At 35.3% G+C, this 23,102-nt stretch overlaps 1 protein-coding gene across 1 annotated transcript; it reads left to right on the top strand.

Moving 5' to 3' along the window:
- The first annotated feature begins 6,420 nt into the window (after nucleotides 1-6,420).
- On the top strand, nucleotides 6,421-21,231 carry LOC138307578 (excitatory amino acid transporter-like). The gene is made up of 10 exons (XM_069248380.1): nucleotides 6,421-6,612; nucleotides 7,497-7,571; nucleotides 7,933-8,055; nucleotides 8,500-8,581; nucleotides 9,297-9,463; nucleotides 18,065-18,191; nucleotides 18,955-19,188; nucleotides 19,800-19,994; nucleotides 20,151-20,285; nucleotides 20,583-21,231. The coding sequence occupies exons 1-10, from the start codon at nucleotides 6,462-6,464 to the stop codon at nucleotides 20,728-20,730; spliced, it is 1,437 nt and encodes a 478-aa protein (XP_069104481.1). The 5' UTR covers nucleotides 6,421-6,461; the 3' UTR covers nucleotides 20,731-21,231.
- Nucleotides 21,232-23,102: the final 1,871 nt, after the last annotated feature.

The raw sequence follows: 23,102 nt of genomic DNA, 5'->3' as shown, positions 1-23,102 counted from the left end.
ATGCGACGACCGGTTTGCCGGTTGTATGCTGTTTGATATCCTTGGTGGCGTGCTTCAGTGAGATAACGCTATAAACTAGTCAGAACCTTATAATTACAAAAATACACCACACGGATATAATGTGGACTCTACTAAAAGCACGCCGACATTTAAATACATTGAAATAATTGACTTGTACGAAATGCAGCATTATATATGTATAACGTAAAAAAATATTGTATTTACTACATATTACTACAATACTGATTCACACTGAAATTTAAAATAAACCGTGGTTTTAATTTAGGCCCTCTGGTGACCATGAGCTATAATCATCATTTGTTATTCAGATACTCGCTGATTAGGACACCGTTACATGACATGATTAAAGTCAGGTTGAAAACCCTTGAGTTTGGTGGGGTTTAACAGGAGGGTCAATGTTTTTATGGTCTTGTTTTGCTGGATCCAAATGATATTTTTGATAGTTTTTCCATTAATTATTATGAATTGGTATGTTTAAGCTAAAACAAATTTGAAATATTTTTCTTTTTTAGGTCACGGTGACCTATTTTTTTAAAATTATACACAACTAAAGTCAATTTGGTGTCTTAGTATACCTGTGGAAAATAACATATATCCTATCAAACTGCATTGAGTAATAGATTTGCATATTATAAACTTCTGTAAAGTATTATATAAATGCTGTGACGAAATGTCGTTTTTGACCCTGGCTTATGGTTAATCTCAAGTGTCAACGTATTTGTTATAACGGGCATGGGAAGTATGCTTATTAACGCAACATTTAACGATAACTCAGTCGTATGAGTTTAAAATATGTATTTGCAAACATGTACAAAATGTAACACATAGCCGATATACCATGACTTTAAACGATAATGTCTACGTTTTTTGTACATATTAATTATTTGTATAAAACAATTTGTCATGAGAAAAAATCTTTAGGAAATATTTTCTGTACATAATTATATGTCATGGCAAATAATACTTTATAAAATATTTTCTGTACATATTATTTTTATAAAATACGATTTGTACTTAAATATCAATGAATATTTTGGTACAAAATACGTTTTGTAGTAGTTGGTTTTTGCCGGTCGTTGTCGGCCATCGTACTTGCCAGATTAGGATTACACATTGAATGTGAAGTGATCCTGAAGGACGGTGAGAATAAGGATGTGTTTTAATAAGTTTGGCTTTGAAAAAAGTGTTGTTAATGAGTTAATTGAAAAATTGTAAATTCGTGTATAACATGTGTGTTACATTATGTTACTCATAGATGTTTTAATAAAGCTACCTTTAATGGCATTAGCGCCATCCAATTACATGTAGGATGTCAGGATGTCACTTATAATAAGATATACATGTACCTTATCTTAATTAATTAAAAAATTACAACTCATTTGATACAATTTGGTGCCAGCAAACGTCATATAAGCATTATAATATTCGTTCAAGATATCCCTTTGATTTATCTAATTTCAAACTAAGCGAACATATAATTGGAACATTTCAATTTCCAAGTCTGTTTATCTGCCTCATCAAGGGACAGATCATATAAATACATATAGTATCGTCAATGTAACCATACTTAATTGGCAGACAAAGTTTTTTGACATAAAAGTTAATGTCATTGCAGAAAAAGATTATGTCAAAGTGAATTAAAATTCGTAAAAGCCGCGAACATACTGTTTAATACAATATTGAAGGCTGAAGTGAACAAGTATAAACAATGCTGGCCATAAAAACGTTTGTTTGCTTGAAATTACTTGATAAACAGCATTGTGATCTGGCCAAACAATCCTTTCGTTCAGATCTTATTTTTTTTCATTTCATGCTAAACTTTAATATTAATGTCAGCTAGTGGAACGATTGAAATGGTTTGCGACAGCTGAAACTAAAACGCAATATAAATACAGTCCAAACTCATATTATAAGATTTCGCTCGACTTTCAGTGGTGGGGATAAACTTGTCACCAGCTGGGTAGCTGCTTATAGGAGGTTCAACAGCATTATTTCATAATTGAAATTAATTCCATTAATTGAAACAGATGTTTTGAGGTTATTGTCATTAAGTCATTAGAATTATTCAAAGGCAGGGATAAACAGTGTTGATGCTTAATAATTATTTGCAGCAATACATGTGTCTATTGGGTTGGTAGACCACAAATAGGCTTCTTGGTAAGCCATGTGTACTCATTTCACTGCACCATAGATAAAAATAAAATGAATTTTGTTGTTTTCGTTATGATTTCCGGTTATGAGAGTTATCTTTTTCCGGTTTACACTATTCATCGACTCAATATTTTTTTTTTGCTTTATTATGGTCATTGACAAATTCGTTATAAAACTACTATAAAAGTCAAAATATATTATGTATTATTTATATATTGCAAAAATAGTACTTTATCATTCGCATTTTGTCTGAGTTATGGTCTTTCAAAATCTTTGATTTAATATCCAAAATTACATTTTTTAATGTCATGATATTGCAATGAGACAAACTTTTAATTTATATATTCAAATACTTCAACTTTATTACAACACGTTTAATAAACAATAATCTTTGACGGAAATTACTGGTGACAAATTGGTGAAAATATGATTATTATACAAAATTTGTATTTATATACCATTTATACACATGTTGTACATTTTTTTCTGAAATAATTTTTATCTTGTGGAAAAAAAAGAATTTTGACAGTACTGACAAAATATATTTTGAAGTCGTATTTTGCTTTAAATTAAGACCTATGCATTGTTAGTATTATAACAATGATGATTCGTCGAGCTGTACGTTGTTGTTGTTGTCTTTGTTGTTGGTGGTGATGGTGTTGGTGATTTTAATGGTGGTGTTTAGTAAACGAGTGTTAAAATGAAAACAATCACTCAATAAGAAAGTGATCGCTGCCCAAATGACAATAATAATATATACGTACTTTGTAAGTGTCCGGTGTTTGTTGCAGAGGAAATAAGTATTACAGTGTATTGAGCATTCTTGGACAGTGCCCTCACGTTGTTAAACGCCTTTATCAAACGAAGGTCTATGTATTGCTTGATACGTTGTCTCTGTTTAAATTGTTCTCTAAAGCGGAGTTCACACACCGATATCATCCCTGACTTAATTATCTACGGCGACTATCTTTATATGTTTTTCGAATTATATCGCGACTAGTCGAGATCATTTCGAATAACAGCCCTATTTATTACGGCTGTCCGCTCTTTTTTGGTATTTTCATTCAAAGTCAGCATATTACTTTTACAGTTAATCAAGGTAAGTTAAGGTCGGGAGGGAATGTATCTATCATCCTTCATTGTTATGGACAAATCGACGAATCTATGGTTGCCCTTCCTTATTACTTGTATGGACAAAAACAAAGAAGAACGGACGTTTTACTTAAGGATTAACTTGAATATATTTTTTTTATGTTATTGAGATATAACACAAAAATGTGAGTGTACTCTAAATAAACCGCGAATTTATGATGAGAGTACGCTCATATTTTTGTGTTATATCTCCATAACATCAAAAAATCTATGAAAATTAATCCTTATAATTCAATTTAATAAAAATAATCTTCAATATTTAAAAATCATTTTGGGACTCTTTTGTCTATGAAATTATTACGCCGTCATCTCAGTCAATGCGACGCCATTTTTTTCCTTTATGGGCTGATAAAGTAAATTTTTAAGCCAATGAAAATGTTCGTAACAACCAAAATTGAATTATATTCTGATCACATCACACAGTGCCTTCATTTTGCAAGAGCACGATGCAGTCCTTTGAGAAAAAATGAATATAGTTCATGCTCTATACATGAATTCCTTCCATATATCGTTATCGTTTCCTTTAGGTTTCTCATTTCCGAACGAAAGTTGGCGACATGTCCAGAATAAACTAACTTGTTGCGAAGAAATACGTCTTCATTGCGTCTAGTGATGTACTCTCAATGGTTACTACCAGATATTTCAACACATCAAATTGATTAAGTCTCTGTTCTTTGCCATTCAGATTTACAAATCCAATGATACTATTTTTTTCTGTTTTTGATCCGGATTTTCCATAAGGCAGTATTTAAGATTTATCTATAATGGTGAGTATTGTTTGAAATAAAGTAATACATGCCAATGCGGTCTAACAGCTAGCTAGCATTATCTTTTGTCATCTAAGCGGACGTTTTCCACAGCTGTCTGAGACAGCTTCAACGCTATGTAAATACAAATATGACAAAGTATAATATTGTTATCAGCATATTCACATCAGGAAATGTCTCATGTTTTGATTTTCAATTACATCATTGTGAAACATTGGACGGACTGCAATGCATACATTCTGGAAATAGTAATCCCAAAAGTGAGATATTATTATGGTGGTATGCTTTAAGGTGCCGTAACGGGGCGAACATTTTGACATGTTATTTTCTCTGCATTAATCTATTGAAAACTATAAATTTTGATGAATAAAGTTGTGAAAATCGTTCAAATGGCTTCAGATGTAACATTTGTACGTTTTATGCCTGATATTTAGATGAAAACATAACAGCAGAAATCACTTCTTTTCAATTACTAATAACACTGAAAAAGTGTACACTACAAGTTGGCTTCATTGTCTGATCGTTAGTACTCATTTCTCTTCACTTTAGAAGTAATTATCATAATTTTTGGTACTGCCAAAAGCCATTTTGAGGTCTTATTTGTACTTGTAAAATTAAAACATATACATTAAAAGCCCTGTAATTCTCAAAATGTTGGTAACTTTTGGCGATGAATGACATATTCAAAGCTCATCTTGATTCGTGAGTATAAAAAACGGCACTTACAGATTAAAGGATCTGCTCTGGTTAGGTTTCAGTATCGTTGAAATCTCGTTTTAATATCATTTTTTTAATTCTTGTGTCGTACAATTTGTAGAGAGGTGAAAACACAATGCAAATCAGGTTTATATAGTCAATAGACAGTGACAAAACGGATACCTTTGAGTACCGACCAAAGACATTCACAGCGTTATTTAGCAGATTTTATTAATAATAATAATGCTGGAGGCAGACATAATGCCTATATATCCAGATCGCTAATCATACTATACATCCCGACTATTAATAAGTTCAGTATTATCTATCTCATGATTAAAGTAGCATTCGGGCTGCCCCCAATGCTTATCCAAGCGAGATTCAAATGTTTTTATTGATGGTGACGTAACCACGGCTTCGGGAAGAGAGTTCCAGTGATTGATGATCCGCTCCTTGAATGAATACTCTCTCAAATTTAGACGACTTCGTCGTTTTAACAATGTCAAAGAGTGGCCCCTAGTTCTTTTGTTGTTATTTTGAATTAAAAATCCCTCTACGACGACTCGATCATATCCTCCATGTATCAATTTATATATGTGGATCATGTCTCCTCTAAGCCTTCTGTGTTTTAGTGTAGGTAACTTCAGGATTCAATTTTATTCAATTTATTTAACATCGTTCTAGGTGTACACTATTCTATCGCTTACTAACCCGTGACCATAGACCACATTTGCTGCGTTTCTAATACATGTAAATATTTATAAAATTATCCAGTCATGCGTTAGAGAAACCGAAAAAAATATACAAGGTATAATGTCAATCTGGGTGCCTTAACTCTAGATATGATGTACCCCAGAAAGGCATTCAAGCATAACACATCTAGGTCACCACATGCACAGAAATCATCTTCTTGCAATAGCCCAAGGGTGATGAGCGATAGTGTTACGTATAGGGCATATATATATCTGTGGGTTATTTATTAATTTTTTGTTACATTTTTCTACGTGCAAAACAAATCTCAGAGCAGGGGCCTTACAGATGCATATTTTACTGGAAATTAAGGTTGTAGGAAGTAGTTAGCAAGCACTTAATGTCTAACAGACATATATCTAGTTTTGTATTTATATGTAATATTACCATCACCAAGTGTGAAGTATGACAGTATACAAATGTAGTATATTTCACGCCGAGCAATGACGATATTCCACATTTCAGTTACATTCAATTTAAAACATGCTGAAGATATACTCCCACTTTCTATTTAAGGACCCTGCTATCATCAGGGTTCATGAGCCATAGCAAATCTTCATTGACGTTTATAAAGTCATTATACCAACATTTACACTCGTACACCTGTTGTGTACGGAGCCACAAAAGCGACAAGAAAAATATATTTCATTTTGTAAAGTAATTTTTTCTATAGTCTGAGCAATGTTTAATTACATTTTCTTCTCTACATAAACATTATATCCCTACAAAACTGTAGTGCACGATCACCTACAGTTTTAAAATTTTAACGTGACCCAGTAAAGAAAAAACAATATTTCCAACTGACATAAAACCGTTCTATATCAAGAAAGTTTTTCATGCCACCTTTGTACCGCCATAGTTTTGGAACAGCCAAATATAAACACTGATTCAAACAAATTGGCTTCGGAGCGGTGAAAGTTGACTATGGTTACGAATAGGAAGACTTCTCCCATCAGGAGATGGGTGAAGGAAAACTTGCTTCTCATTCTCACTACCACCGGGGCAATCCTCGGATTGGCTATAGGATTTGGAATCCGGGAAGGAAAGCCATCTCGAGATCACTTGACATGGATAGGTAGGTTAAAGTCATTGCTATCCCTATAGGAATAGGATATGGAAAGTTTCATGAATGATTGATTGATTGATTGTTTGATTGATTGATTGATTAATTGATTGATTGAGGAATGCCGGGGTTTCTGGAGAAAAAAACATCGACCATGGGATTCGAACTTGCAACCTAGAGGATCTTGTGGTAATAGACATTTTTATAAGCGCTGTGAGAGTGACCATAGCTTCAGAGTGACGTTTAGAGTTTTATTTAGGTTCTGTAATGGTCTGGTTAAGATGATGGCGGCTTAGGGAATCGGATATTCTGAATAGCATACAATATGCAGCTGACCTTATGCATCTACATGTAAATATTTTGCTTACTAAGTATCACCGAGTGGCCGTAAAAGGGCCCAAAGTGATACCCTTCTTTGTTCAGATGGAGAGTTTTATTCAAACTTAAAGATGCTCCACCGCCGACAGAGCATAAATGATATTCATCATTTGAACAATAATTGGTGTTTAATCGTGTATATACATGCCTAATTAACACAAAAAATAACATGAAATAATTTATTTCGCCTTTGGTGCATGCGCAATCATTACTTCATTCCATATAAGATATAGTGCCGCGGAATTTTTTCGGGATGCAATTAATTATTTTTTGTATATTTAACTTTAAGTAAAATTAGAAGCTCTAACTTTTCAATGGTGGTAATAGTAAGTAAAAGTAATTAACTTTTGTAACTGAAGAAAAATACTAAATCATCTGCTCCTGTTTTTGATAGTGAAAAAATACCATTTGTCAGCGGTGGAGCATCTTTAATCCAAACCAACACTTTAAAAAAGAAATAATGATTGTGTCATAACTTCTTATACAAATATGATTTTATTTATCTTCCATTTTAATAGGGTTGCCTGGCGAACTGTTTATGAGGATGTTGAAGCTGATGATTATTCCTCTAATAGTAAGCAGTATGATCTCTGGTAAGGGTAATTACGTTCATAATTAAGGTTTAGTATCAGCAACAACAGTACCCTCAAATAACAATGATCAGCGATACCAACGACAACAATTTTTTATTAAGTAAACTAGCTAAAAACTAGCGAACTACCATTTAAATAATGAAACCTGTAATATACGTCGGTCCTCAAAATAATGTAAATTATTCGTAAATGGAATACTCGGTTATTGCCAAATAAGAAAATTATCGACTTTATTTCTAGACCCCAAGTCTAATGCCTTATGTTACAGCGATTCCTTCCCTCCACAAAACCCTTTTATCGATCTTGTGCTGCAGGCACTACCTTTCTCGAGAAGTCTACTTATCTCGATCTTGTGTTACAGCGACTGCCTCCCTGGACCCCAAGTCTAACGGCCGCATTAGTATTGTGGCTATAATCTTCATCGTCTCCACCAACACCATATCATCTGTCATCGGAATTATCCTCGCACTCATCTTCAAACCAGGTATTATTACCCCATAATAGTCGTCCTACGCTTTTGTTCTCTTTTTTATTTTCATTTCTTTTCATGGGGAAGTACTGTTTGTAACAATAAGAAGTGATGCGTGACGATGAATGATTACATGGGATGTTTGTCTTATTAACAGAGAAATAAGACAGTTCTTGGATTGATCTTATTTTAATATATCACCACAGTTGATGGGTACTACAGCAATGGCGGTATGCTCCTGTCGGTAATCCCGCGATCTCCTTAATGACTGCAATGGTTTAATAATTTACAATAATTTGTAACATCCGTGCCTGTATACACAACAAGCTGTACAGCCACATACGTATACGTATGTTATGTGGTTAGCCTGTTTATATTTAAACCTTCTTGATGTACAAAGAATCAACGCAATATTTTCAAATTATTTGCTTTACTCGGACTTGCTTCCATACACTACAGGTGACGGAGTCATGTCTGAGATAAGTGATACAAGAGACACTACTACTATGGAAACAGCAGATATATTCGCAGATCTACTAAGGTACTAGGATGTTCAATGTGTTTATTACATCGTGTCTAATTCCGTATTAAAATTGTTAATTTTTACATGTTTGTTCAACAACGTGTAATGTGAATTTGTCACAACTCACAATGCCCACATGTAAAGTTCACACAAACAATTCTGTCACTATTATTAGACTATAATAATATCAAAAAACACAAATGTGTGAATTGAAATTGGCCATCTTATAAAGATGATAACATCTTATATAAGATGACGGTTTATTAAAACTAAACCATGACATATATAGAAATATTATGAAAGTTATCAAATCAATGCAAACAAAATAATGGAATGGCCATGACATTATAATAATAAGTACTCCATATTCAATCATCACATACATTGTAAATGGAGACACTAAAAATAGCCATTCCATTAAACATACCTGTTCTCTTTTAAAATAGAGAGAAAAAGATAACAAATCATTACAAAATAGTTTTCCTATTGTGGGGATTCATCAGAAGTAATTTGAATATTATTTATATTGAAATATGTTCGCAGCTAGATTCCTATCTTGTGTAACGCTGTGTTGGTGACTGATAAAACAATCCACTTGCCCCTTATGTATAATGAGAATATATTCAGTACACTTTGCAGTTAGAATAGGATCAAAATGTGGGTCGTAAATTCCCTCAGCAATTTTTCTTTGAAAACAAATATGTTTGCAATAATATTTAACACGTGATCACAGGAATGTAATACCGGACAACATTGTGGATATGGCGTTCCAACAAACGCTGACACGGACTGACATCACTTACACTACTGTTACAAGGAACACTACCAACGGTACTGTGGAGGACACCGTGAGAACGATAGGAAAAACAGTGGGGAAAACATCGGGCACCAATGTTCTAGGTACGTAAACAGTAAGAACGATAGCAAAGACAGTGGGGAAAACATCGGGCACCAATGTTCTAGGTACGTAAACAGTAAGAACGATAGCAAAGACAGTGGGGAAAACATCGGGCACCAATATTCTAGGTACGTAAACACTAAGAACGATAGCAAAGACAGTGGGGAAAACATCGGGTACCAATGTTCTAGGTACGTAAACAGAAAAGACGATAGCAAAGACAGTGGGGAAAACATCGGGCACCAATGTTCTATTCTAGGTACGTAAACAGTAAGAACGATAGCAAAGACAGTGGGGAAAAAATCGGGCCCAATGTTCTAGTACGTAAACAGTAAGAACGAAAAACATCGGGCACCAATGTTCTAGGTACGTAAACAGTAAGAACGATAGCAAAGACAGTGGGGAAAACATCGGGTACATGTTCTAGGTACGTAAACGTAAGAACGAAGGAAAAACAGTGGGAAAACATCGGGCACCAATGTTCTAGTACGTAAACAGTAAGAACGATAGCAAAGACAGTGGGGAAAACATCGGGTACCAATGTTCTAGGTACGTAAACAGTGATTTGTTTTGTTTGTTTGATTATTTTTACGTCCTATTAACAGTCAGGCCTCCCATGTATGCAGTGTGTGGCGTGTGTGAAGTGCGAGGTGCGTGTTTTGGGAGACTGCGGTGTCTTCTTGTATAGTGGAACTGATACCCTTTTTATAGTGCTATATCACTTATAGACTTTGGTGTGTCTCAGCCAGGGGACAGAACCCAGAGCCTACAACGCTTAACTCAAGGCCGAAAGTGAGGCTGTACCAAGGGAGGCATTATGAAACATAGAGTCAGTTAGGAAAAAGAGAAAAGATAAGATCCTAAATTTAGTCGCCTTTTACGGTCACGCAATAGGGGGAGCAGGTACAATTGCGTACGATAGGAAAGACGGTTGAAATACACCTGGTACCAATAATCTAGGTACATAAACAATGACCACGATAGGAACATCCTCGATATTCCAGGGGTTCCGACCACTTACGATATCTACACCCCTGGGCTATCTCACAGTAAAACTGGAGACAACAGAAGAGAACAGGTAATTTAGCCATTTGATTACATCAAAAGAGCCAAATAACAGTACACTGTGGCTTTAATGTTAGGTGTCGCTCTCTCTGTAGTCTTCAAAGTTTTCCACTGAGCTGCTTCAACTCCAGGGGTGTAGCGGAACTTCTGGAGAGAATGGATTAGGAAAGACCTCGGGTACTAAATGTTGGAACTTACACTTGTACAGCTGCAGCATATGTTAAGACACCTTCAGTTTGTAGATTTTACACTATGAGATTCTCAAATATGATCCAGGGGTGTAGAGATTGTAAGAGATCGGAACTTCTGGAATATCGAGGATGGATAGGAAAGACGGTGGGGTGACGTTCGGGTACTAATGTTCTTGGTACATTTGCAATAGATGAACTAGGGCATACATCCTTGTATTTTAATTTCAGCTATTGCAATATTCAGGATCATATTTAAGACACCTCACGTAGTCTTTCCCCGCTCATAGTTTGTAGATTTTACATTATAAACTCCAAAAATAACGTTTCAATTAATTTATTTAAGTTGCGTACTCAGCGTCAAAAATGATGGATAACCATAGCAAGTATTAAGTTTAGTTTATTATCTAAACTATATGTTTTGATTGTTTTATCTCCGATTACCTGCAGACAGAAATATAGTAAACTGTCAAAATAAACATTTCGACTATCCAAGGTAGTTGTCCAGAATTGGGCGGGAGAAAACGTCATCATCCTCCTCATCAAAAAATTATATATCCACTATCAAAGCCTGAAACAACAATGTAAATATACTCAATACTAAAGTCTGAAACAACAGGGTAAATATACCCAATACATATAGTTATGAGATAAGAGAGATAACTCCTATAGCTTTATTATATCAATACATCCTATAAAGTTCATATCATTGATTTAGGTTATAGAACTTTCTAGAATATTATCATGTATAAACAAATATGTTTGTAAACATGTTGATTATAAGTAGAGATCTAGAATGATCTATTTCCAGAAAGTTCTGTGTGTTTACTGTTTTTAGTTAGATATTTCTAGAAGTAGAAGGTTCTCCAATATTCTTGAATTAGGGTTTAGCTATATATACTCCAACTGTCCAAAGCTAATCAGAACTGTAATGAGACCTGTAATTAGACATATCAAGAATTGTACAGCGCCATATAAGATTCTATTGGGAGAGCTATTGTGACTTTATCTGTGGATTATTACAACACTTTGTGTGGATTTATTCATATTGCCTGGAACTTTACAAATCATCTGTGGACATTCATTTCCTCGTGGATTTTTGATTATTGTTAATTTGAAACCTGGAAGGATCAAGGATTATACCAGGACATTCGCATACAGATAAGTAACACTTTAAATCATCGTATTACTCTTGTACCACCACCAATTACTTTAGATATTGTAAACCATCTCTGTATAATATTGTATATATAATTAAATTGTGTTTTGAATTTAGCTGCTGGTTTCTCATTTCTGTTATTCGTTCATGTAACAGGAATTGGGGGCTCTTGTCCGAGATCGATATTTATTTTGTGAAATCTAACTTTGAAAAATTAATTAAGAAATTTTCAAAATTTGTGTACCAACTTGGAGTTTACATTTGAAACCAACAGCTAGATAAACATGACTTCCATGCAGGTAGAACAGTTTGTTAAAGCGCCATCCCTGGATGTTCTTTTGCAAGTTAGTAAGAAGGATTTACTGTTATTGGGTAAACATTTAGGCCTTACTATCAAAACTAATTTGAGGAAAGCTGAAATTAGGAATGTAATTATAAGATATTTTGTTGACAATGACAAATTTGACTCTAGTGCATTAGATAATATAGAGGAAACAGTTACTTCAGAAATCCAAATTAGACAAATGGAACTTGAACATGAAATGAAAATGAAACAAATAGAGAAAGAAATGAGAGAAAGAGAAATAGAAAAGGAGTTAAGAGAAAAAGAAATAGACAAAGAAAGAGAGTTAAGAGAAAAAGAAATAGACAAAGAAAGAGAGTTAAGAGAAAAAGAAATTGAGAAAGAATTAAAAGAAAAAGAGAGAGATCAGATGTTAGAGCTAGAGAAGCAAAAAATTCAAGCTGAAACAGAACTTAGAATGAAAGAATTAGAACTAGCTTCTCAAGACGGTTCAAGTAATCCAACTTTTAGGGGTTTACAAGGAAACAGAGGTTTTGATGTCAGTAGAAACATAAGGTTAGTTCCTCCTTTTCAAGAGAAAGAAGTTGACAAGTATTTTCTGCATTTTGAGAAAATAGCTGATAGTATGAAATGGCCTGAAGATAAGCTTACAATGCTTCTTCAGAGTGTCCTGATTGGTAAAGCTAGAGACATTTATTCTTCTTTATCTGTTGATGATATTTCAAATTACCAAGTAGTCAAGAAAGCTATTTTGAAAGCTTATGAGTTAGTTCCTGAGGATTACCGCCAGAAATTTCGAAACTCGAGAAAGAGAGATGAACAAACTCATGTAGAATTTGCTAGAGAAAAAGAACAATTATTTAATAGGTGGTGTGATTCTAAAGAAATTGATGAGGATTTCGGTAAATTGAGGCAATTATTATTGATAGAGGAGTTTAAACGTTGTGTCCACACAAACATAAAAACTCATTTAGATGAGAGAAAAGTTGAAACACTTAGTGAAGCAGCTACAATGGCTGATGATTACGCTCTCACCCACAAAGGCTCGTTTGTTAAAAACAGTTCTCAAGACAAAAACAGTACCACAGGTACTAGTAAATTTGGTCAGCGTAGGAACCCAACCTTTAGTGGCCATTGTAATGACAATCCTAAATTAGGTGATCAGACTAAGTCTGATTCTAAAACAGATCATAGGGCAGGTGTGGGTTCTCCTTCTGGTCCTGTTTGTAATTACTGCAAGAAAGTAGGACATGTTATGACTGAATGTTATTCTCTCCAGCGTAAGGAGCAAAGGCGTAAACAGTCAGTTCCTTCTGTGTTAGCTATATCAAAGCCTAGTCAGAAACTTAGTGATATTGTGGAAGATTCTAAAGTGTCTGTTGAGATTAAGAGCTCAGAGTCTGGTAGTGTCTTGGAGAAGTACTCTCCCTTCATTTCTGAAGGTTTTGTTTCACTTACTAGTGATATCACCAACTTGAAACCTGTGAAGATTTTGAGAGATACTGGGGCTTCTCATTCTTTAATATTAGATGGTGTAGTGCCTTTGTCTGAGGAGACCTCATCTGGTAGTAGTGTTTTGCTTCAAGGTGTAGAGTTAGGTTTTGTTAATGTACCTCTCCATTGTGTTTATTTAAAGTCAGACTTGGTAACTGGGCCTGTCACCATTGGTGTTAGACCGGAACTTCCCATAGAGGGCGTGTCGCTCATTTTAGGCAATGACTTGGCTGGAGAGAAAGTTAGGGTAGATCCCTTAGTGTCCAGTATTCCAGATAAAACAGGTGATGCTGAGACTATTCAACAGGAATTTCCTGGTATTTTCCCTTCTTGTGCTGTAACTCGTTCAATGAGTAAGAAGGTTTCTGATGTTGCAGTAGTTGAGGATCATTATAGTCCAGGGTTAGGTGACACTATCTTGGCTCATGATATAGAGGATGTCGGGGGCAAGTGTGATCTTTTGAGTAATCCTGTAGACTTTGATAGTGATGGAGTTGTTCCTAACAAGGGTACTTCTTTGTCTGACATGATGAGTAAATCATCTTTGTCTAGAGAGGAGCTTATAGTAGAACAGGAGAAAGATCCTGAAATCTCCTTATTGTGTAATCGTGCTTTGAGTGAGGAAGAGGCTGAAAAAGTCCCAGTTTGTTACTTCCGTAAGTCAGGTGTGTTGATGCGCAAGTGGCGTCCCCCTGATGTGTCTCCCGAGGAAGACTGGAAGGTTGTCAATCAAATAGTTGTCCCACCGAGGTATAGGCAAGATATTCTGAGTTTGTCTCATGATGTACCTATGGCAGGGCATTTAGGTGTGACCAAGACTTATAACAGGATCTTAGATCACTTCTTTTGGCCCAAGTTGAAACGGGATGTGGCTGATTTTTGTAGGTCTTGTCATACTTGTCAGGTGGTAGGGAAACCTAATCAGAAAATCCCTGTTGCACCTTTACACCCCATTCCAGCATTTGAGGAACCATTTAGTAGAGTTATTATAGACTGTGTAGGTCTCTACCCAAAACTAAGTCTGGAAATGAGTATCTTTTAACTATTATGTGTGCTTCCACACGTTTTCCTGAAGCCATTCCACTCAGGAATATTAAGGCCCCTAATATAGTCAAGGCTTTGGTTAAATTCTTTACACTGGTTGGTCTTCCAAAAGCTGTCCAATCGGACCAAGGTTCGAATTTCATGTCTGGTATTTTTCAACAAGTCATGTACCAGCTCCAGTTCAAGCAGTATAAGTCTAGTGCTTATCATCCAGAGTCTCAGGGTGCTTTAGAACGTTTTCATCAGACTTTGAAGAATATGATGAGATCTTATTCTTTTGAAAACAAAAGAGATTGGGACGAAGGTATACACATGTTGTTGTTTGGCGTTAGGGAATCTGTGCAAGAATCTCTTGGCTTCAGTCCCTTTGAACTTGTGTTTGGACACACTGTACGTGGTCCTTTGAAAATTTTGAAAGACAAAATTTTGGACGAAGATTCTAAAGTGAATCTCTTAGAGTATGTGTGTAATTTTAAGCAAAGTTTGACAAGGGCATGTGAATTGGCAAAAGAAAATTTGGCTCTTAATCAAACCAAAATGAAAACATGGTATGATAAAGATGCCCGTGCAAGAAGTTTTGATCCAGGTGACAAAATTTTGGCTTTATTACCAATACCGAGTCAGCCTTTGCAAGCTAGATATTTTGGACCTTATGTTGTTGAGAAAAAGGTCGATGATGTTAACTACATTGTACAAACTCCAGGGAGGCGCAAGAAAACTCAATTATGTCATGTTAATATGCTTAAGAAATATGTAGATAGAGAAGAGAGCAAGACCTCTCAACCTATTGCTACTTTGGCCTCTGTACCATCACAAAGTGAAAGTACAGCTGATATTTGTAAATTAGACTTAGATGGTGGTGTACAAGATGTAGGTTTAGACTGTGGTGTTAAGTTACGGAACTCGGATGTGCTCGCGAACTTGGACAAGAAAATATGTCATCTATCAGAAAAGGAACGCAATGAACTGAAAGATTTGATACTTGAGTATAAATATTTGTTTCCGGATACACCAGGCAAAACAGATGCTATCTATCATGACGTGGATGTAGGTGATGCGCCACCTGTCAAGCAACATCCTTACCGTGTCAACCCTTTGAAAGAAGAACATTTAAAGAAAGAAATTCAATACATGCTGGACAATGATATTATTGAACCAAGCAAAAGTGAATGGGGCTCTCCATGTGTTCAGGTGCCAAAGCCAGATAAGACATACCGGTTCTGTACTGACTTCAGAAAAGTTAACTTTGTCAGTAAAACAGACTCTTATCCAATTTCAAGGATTGACTCGTGTATTGACAAAGTTGGCAAAGCCAAGTACGTAAGCAAGTTTGACCTGTTGAAAGGATATTGGCAGGTGCCATTAACAGAAAGAGCCAAAGAAGTGTCGGCATTTGTAACCTCACAAGGTTTGTACCAGTACAAAGTTATGCCGTTTGGTATGAAAAATGCCCCGGCAACATTTCAACGTCTTCTCAACAGCGTGATATCAGACCTGGAAGGCTGTGATGGATACATTGATGACGTCATCAACTACCACGACACGTGGGAAGACCATCTACGCGGGATTCGTGAATTCTTCGAGAGACTCACTACCATGAAATTGACTGTAAACTTATTGAAATGTGAATTTTGTCATGCAACTGTTGAATTTTTAGGCCATGTTGTAGGACAGTGGCAGGTTAAACCTTTTCAGGCCAAAGTAGAATCAATTAATAGATTTTCCAACTCCTGGAGGCAATAGAGAGCTGATGAGATTTCTTGGTATGGCTGGATACTACAGAAAATTTTGTCAAAATTTCTCTGTTATAGCAGCTCCACTTACTGCTTTGTTAAAGAAAAATGTCAAATTTGTCTGGTCAGACGAATGTAAGTCTGCTTTTGAAAAATTGAAAGCCATACTATCAAACTCACCAGTTCTGACTGCTCCAGATTTTAATAAACAGTTTAAACTGTTTGTTGACGCCAGCGATGTAGGTGTTGGTGCTGTTTTGATGCAAGAAGGTACTGAACAAATTGACCATCCAATTTGTTACTTCTCGAAAAAATTTGACAAACACCAGAGAAATTATTCCACCATTGAGAAAGAATGTTTAGCGTTGATTTTGGCCTTGAACCAATTTGATGTATATCTCTGCACTACAGTTGTGCCTGTGTTGGTCTTCACCGACCACAACCCTTTGACATTCATTGGGAAAATGAAAAACAAAAACCAAAGAATTCTCAGGTGGAGTTTGACTTTGCAAGAGTACAATCTTGACATCAAACATATCAAAGGAAAAGACAATATTCTAGCTGATGCTTTATCAAGGATTTAAATATGACTTGATATGTCAAGAAAGTTTCCTTTTCAAGAAAACTTTCTTTTCTTTAAGGAAGGGTGTGTTATGTATGACACTAAATACATATAGTTATGAGATAAGGGAGATAACTCCTATAGATTTATTATCAATACATCCTATAAAGTTCATATCATTGATTTAGGTTATAGAACTTTCTAGAATATTATCATGTATAAACAAATATGTTTGTAAACATGTTGATTATAAGTAGAGATCTAGAATGATCTATTTCCAGAAAGTTCTGTGTGTTTACTGTTTTTAGTTAGATATTTCTAGAAGTAGAAGGTTCTCCAATATTCTTGAATTAGGGTTTAGCTATATATACTCCAACTGTCCAAAGCTAATCAGAACTGTAATGAGACCTGTAATTAGGCATATCAAGAATTGTACAGCGCCATTTAAGATTCTATTGGGAGAGCTATTGTGACTTTATCTGTGGATTATTACAACACTTTGTGTGGATTTATTCATATTGCCTGGAACTTTACAAATCATCTGTGGACATTCATTTTCCTCGTGGATTTTTGATTATTGTTAATTTGAAACCTGGAAGGATCAAGGATTATACCAGGACATTCGCATACAGATAAGTAACACTTTAAATCATCGTATTACTCTTGTACCACCACCAATTACTTTAGATATTGTAAACCATCTCTGTATAATATTGTATATATAATTAAATTGTGTTTTGAATTTAGCTGCTGGTTTCTCATTTCTGTTATTCGTTCATGTAACATTACGTATTTACGTATTTTTTTAAGGTTAGTTTGCCCATTTGGCATTCAATAACCGTCATTTGAAAGCATCAATATTGCTCATATTTGTAGTTTGAAAATATCTTAAGAGATTTTGGTGAAGCCGCATTATGATAGTCAAAGACAACGCAGCCCAGTCATGAGGTATCCAGGTTCTATTGTGTCATTACTATGGCAACGTCCCAATATAATAATATATTTGCACTTTATATAAAATAAAATTGTTAATTACTAGCTTTTTCCTCCGTAGGTATGATAACGACCTGCATGCTGTTGGGGCTAGCCATTAATAAGGCGGACGGGAAGGGCAAACCTGTACTCAAGTTCTTCTCCTCTCTGTCTGATATCGTCATGATAATACTACGCTGGATGTTATGGTAGGAATGACCTCTTATCATAGGGCACTTAGTTTGCTTGGCCTTACAGGTAGGGCGTTAGAATTTCACATGCTCCATGATCCTAAAAGGCGACTAAATTTAGGATCTTACCTTTTCTCTTCGTTCTAACTAACTCTCTTTAGGTCTTCTGTTGAGCACTCGCCCCTGTGAGGTAGGCTGTGGGTTCTGTCCCCTGGCCTAGACACACCATAGTCTATAAAAGGGGTTTCTACTCCTGCTAAGCGCTTAGCATACAGGGAGCGGGACAACTGATTCGCCCGTTGTCAGTATTGGATGTATTGTTTGATCTCTTCGGCATCAGGCTTCAGCAAGAGTTACATTATACACGAAGACAAAACACGAACATACCGCAGTCTCCCAAAACACGCACCTCGCACTCCATACACGCAACACACCGCATACACGGGAAGCTGTCCTCGCATGACCTTGTCTTTTAATAGGACATTAATTAATCAAACAAACAAACTCAGTTTGCTCACCATGTGAATGAAAAATGAAACCACTTTCACATACAGTCATACTTCTTTTAATCGAAGCATTATCAATTCTCTGAGAATTTCAGTAAATATATGTTCGAATTATATTAGAAACAACTTGAATACTTAAAACTGAATTGGGTCTGCGGTTGTATAAGGAAACGAAATTCAACAGTACATTACGACTACTACGTATGATAACTTACTACTCCAATGTACATTTTGATATATCATTTTCGGTTTTAATGTGTACGCTATTGTTACAGGTCGACACCACTAGGTGTGCTGAGTCTGATAGCTGTCTCTACAGCTACTGTTAACGACCTGGGAGAAAATGGCCGAGCTCTTGGCAAGTTGATTGGGCTTGTTATTCTGGGAGTCGGTATACATCAGCTTATAATTATGCCGGTTATATTTTTTGTGACAACTCGACGAAATCCTTATAGATATGCTTTTCAATTCATCAAAGCATGGATGATTGTCTTCACTACTACGCTTTCGTAAGTAACTTTATGAATATAACGAGGCTTACATAATCATATCTGTCATTGTATAATCATGTTTAAATGTATATACAGTACCTGTCTTGTAATAATCAAAAATTGCAATGGAGGACAATAGCAAATGCCCCCTCCATAAAATAACAAAAAACAAACCAACAACAACAATGCCAAACCCTCGGTTGATTTGTAGATAATGACCAATCATAATTATGATTTTAAAACTCCATTTCTATGGCAACGAGTGTGTATGAAAGCGACACCATTGTTTTAGGCTTTCATCAAAGTCAAATTAACCGGTTTTGGAGATAATCAAATGATACTTTAACGGACTATGTATGGTTTGGACCTATTTTGGCCCCAAATTTCATCCAATTTTGAAACTATTATTTAGTGATTAATTTGTTGTATTTTAAATAATTAGTACATTCCTCCTTCATGTATAAATTACTCTTTTCTAATTTTGCTACCACAAGAATGCGGTGGCATCAATGTCATAAAGGAAAAAATTAAATGATTAATAAGGTAAATATCGTTACATTTGAATAAATGAATGAGGAAAGTGCTAGATCGATTATGTACATTCTTATTTTGCACATTGTGTAATGCAGGGCTATCGCTATCCCCGAGATCCTCGAAGCTTGTGAGAATAACCAGAAAGTGGACAGGAGGGTCAGTCGGTTTGTCGTCCCTCTGTCGGTCACAATCAGCGCCAATGGAAGCGCTATTTTCATCGCCGCAGCAGCCATTTTCTCAGGAAATATCGCTGGGATCAGTATAAATGTCGGAGGCATCATCATTATTGGGTGAGGTAACCGATACTCCGACATTATAAAGATCAACTTCAGACGATAACAATTGATTTTTGATATAGTTGTAAAACGTTAACATTTCAGTGAAAATTGTAATGGTTTTTTTTCCATATACACTTTTTGTTTAAACATTACATTATTTTATTTTAGTATTTTAACGTCAATCTGTGCTATGGCGTTACCCAGCATTCCTAGTTCGTCTCTCGTAACCATAGTGATGATCCTGACGTCTCTCAATATTCCGGCTGATTCTGTCTCCCTCCTATTCGCCATTGATTGGTTATTGTAAGTACCACGATAAAACTGTTTGAATACCTCGGTAATTGTATTCCACCAAGAAGATTTATCTGGAAACCTGTAGCATGCAAAGTATATATAGACCCTTTCCAAATGATTACACGCATATGAAATGCAATATAAAGTAATAACATCAAATCTCTATGTCTTCTCTAAATCAATATTTGTTATAAAACGTTATTTATTATATCTTTATATAGCCCGAGAACAGTGAATGCTATATTATATATCAAAATATTTGAATTAATTTCAAATTACTGTATAATGATATGTTTTATTTTTAAGGGACCGGATACGATCCTCCAGCAATCTTGTGAGTCATGCGCACTCTGCCGTTGTGACGTACCACCTGTGCCGGAAGTCTCTAGAACATTCTAATATAACAAATGAGCCAGAAAATAAGGACGACGAAAACCAGGAGTTGACAGTGTAAACATATTGCTAGTTATATGTACTGGGGAAAGAGGTTTTTGTATCTACTTCATTTAGTTATCTCAAAACTCTATAGTTTCTTAGTTTCATTTCCTAGATGTTAACCTCTCTCTGCGTTTCCATTTATGACCAAAAACCTGCTGTAAGTATCGTTACTAAACCTGGGTTCACATAGATTTGTATTTTGTATGACAGATATGATCGGTGAAGCATAGAACTCACTAGGTGTTCGCTGAATTCTTCCTTCGTGTTATTGTTTTGGTAATCTGTTAAGACATTGATTGATATCTATTATAATTTATAAATATTTTAAACGAAATAACAATATAGTAGAGAATTTTATTGCATATGACAATTATAGAATAATGAAGCGCCTGAGGAACGGTAAAATCAACAATATGAAAATGTATGTAGCTGCGTTTATAAAGGTTTTATACTTCGCTTTGTAATTGATATATACATGTATGAAGGTAACATATAAAAATTATACTTTACACTTGCGTGTACCATAAACATTTCTGTGTACTATTTCTTTCTTCAGTTATCTATTGCAAACCATAATGTTTAATAAATTAAACTGTGAAGATAATTTAAACGCACAGACAAAAATGTGCGATGCCTTATAGAAAACAACTAAATGAACAATAGACCTATGGAATGGTCCCTGTGCGTGTAGAAAATTGTGTACAGTGGGCAGTTGAACAATATTTACAACTGATAGTCACAAATACTCCTATGAAATAGACTCCAGATATTTCAGTGACAATGTAGTGATCATCTGAGTAGAGTTCTCAAGAGATTATAGCACCAGTACCTGACTTATTCTCAAGAGATTATAGCACCAGTACCTGACTTATTCTCAAGAGATTATAGCACCAGTACCTGACTTATTCTCAAGAGATTATAGCACCAGTACCTCACTTATTCTCAAGGAATTTGGATCCGATGAACGTGTTGCTACGCTAACACCCCACCCTCCCTACCTGCAATGTAATTACACTTATACACAAATGTATTGCATGACAATGGTGAATTCGATAATTTCATACTACATGCATGCTATACGTAGTGGCTAGTTTTGTAAGAGTAATTGAATATTATTTTCAGCAATCATTATCAGTGTGTTGCGGCACGCATAAATTGCTCATGTAAAGTGTACAGTTAAAAAAACTTTACAACATATACGTAGCATAATAATACACGGTAATAAAGTCCAGATATTTCAGTGACAGTACAAATGGTAACCACAATAGTCCCATGGTATTATAATTTAATACCAGTAAATCAGTTGACAGTGAATTTCTACCTAATATCCCTCCCTCCAACCTGTCAAGCTTTAGGTTCCAAGCTTATACACACTCGACACCATACACATCTCACACCCTCCCAACCTACAGTGTTATTTCTTCATATATAGAATATGTTTTGCATGAAAGTGTTACCGCTCATTTGCATACAGTTAATTATCTGTAACGCATACCTAACGTTTTTAGAAGGGAGGTAACTCGCACGGAAATTATCACACTCAAGTAAATTTGATTTTTTATTATTATTATTTGCTTTCTCGCTCTCTCCATATGTCATTAACGACGGTCTGTGATATTTCAATTTCTTTTCTGTATAATGAGCCGGTTTAGTCTGTAGAATTTATTTTTAACCAGCTACATACTACGTGTATGCTATACGTAATGGCTAGTTCTGTACGTAATAGTAATTATTTATACTTTCTGGTACTTTAACATTTAACCAATAATGTTGCACACCATCACCAGGCGCGGATCCAAGGGGGGGGCGGACCCGGCGTACGCCCCCCCTAAAATAGGAGAGAGAAAAAAAAGAAAAAGGAAAAAGAAGGGAAAAAGAAAGAGGGGAAGGAAGGAAAAGAAGGAAGAAAGAAAAAAAAGAGGGAGAAAGGGAAAAAATTAAGGAATTAGATAAAGAGTGAGAATTAGACAGAAAACTCCATTTCCTACCTTTACCGTTTGATGTTATCATTTTAAAATCTAAATGTATTCGACTTTGTGGTACATACATGCATGAACATACTTGTATCCAGGCACAATGGAATAATTATATTTTTTTTCGTGTAAGTTAAGGTTTTATCTCCATCGCTTAAAAGGTACAATGTAAATCCCTTCAAGTATTTACTTTTTCCAAAAAAAACCCGATAAAATCCCAATATATTAGATAATTTATTGTCATTAATATTCAATATTGACAGGTTATATCTCGATATCCTTAGCAATAAAAGAAAAGGGGGAGTGGTTGGGTGGAAGGAATTGTAGCTGGCCATGAGTCTTCGCTGGTTGACTATATACCATGCCCTTCGTTTTCCAGGTTGTAAATGATATATTTCACATTTTTGAATCAGCA

The sequence above is a fragment of the Argopecten irradians genome, chromosome 14, assembly GCF_041381155.1.
Source record: "Argopecten irradians isolate NY chromosome 14, Ai_NY, whole genome shotgun sequence".
NCBI classification, from domain to species: Eukaryota; Metazoa; Mollusca; class Bivalvia; order Pectinida; family Pectinidae; genus Argopecten; species Argopecten irradians.
Note: the sequence above shows the minus strand (reverse complement) of the source record. Positions and strands in the feature narration are given on the sequence as shown.

Excerpts from the sequence above, each read along its gene's own strand:
- LOC138307578 (XM_069248380.1), top strand. The coding sequence starts at position 6,462 with ATGGTTACGAATAGGAAGACTTCTCCCATCAGGAGATGGGTGAAGGAA. Across the intron at positions 7,572-7,932 it reads AGTAAGCAGTATGATCTCTG|CGACTGCCTCCCTGGACCCC; the intron begins GTAAGGGTAATT and ends CTTGTGTTACAG. Across the intron at positions 19,995-20,150 it reads GGAGGCATCATCATTATTGG|TATTTTAACGTCAATCTGTG; the intron begins GTGAGGTAACCG and ends ATTTTATTTTAG.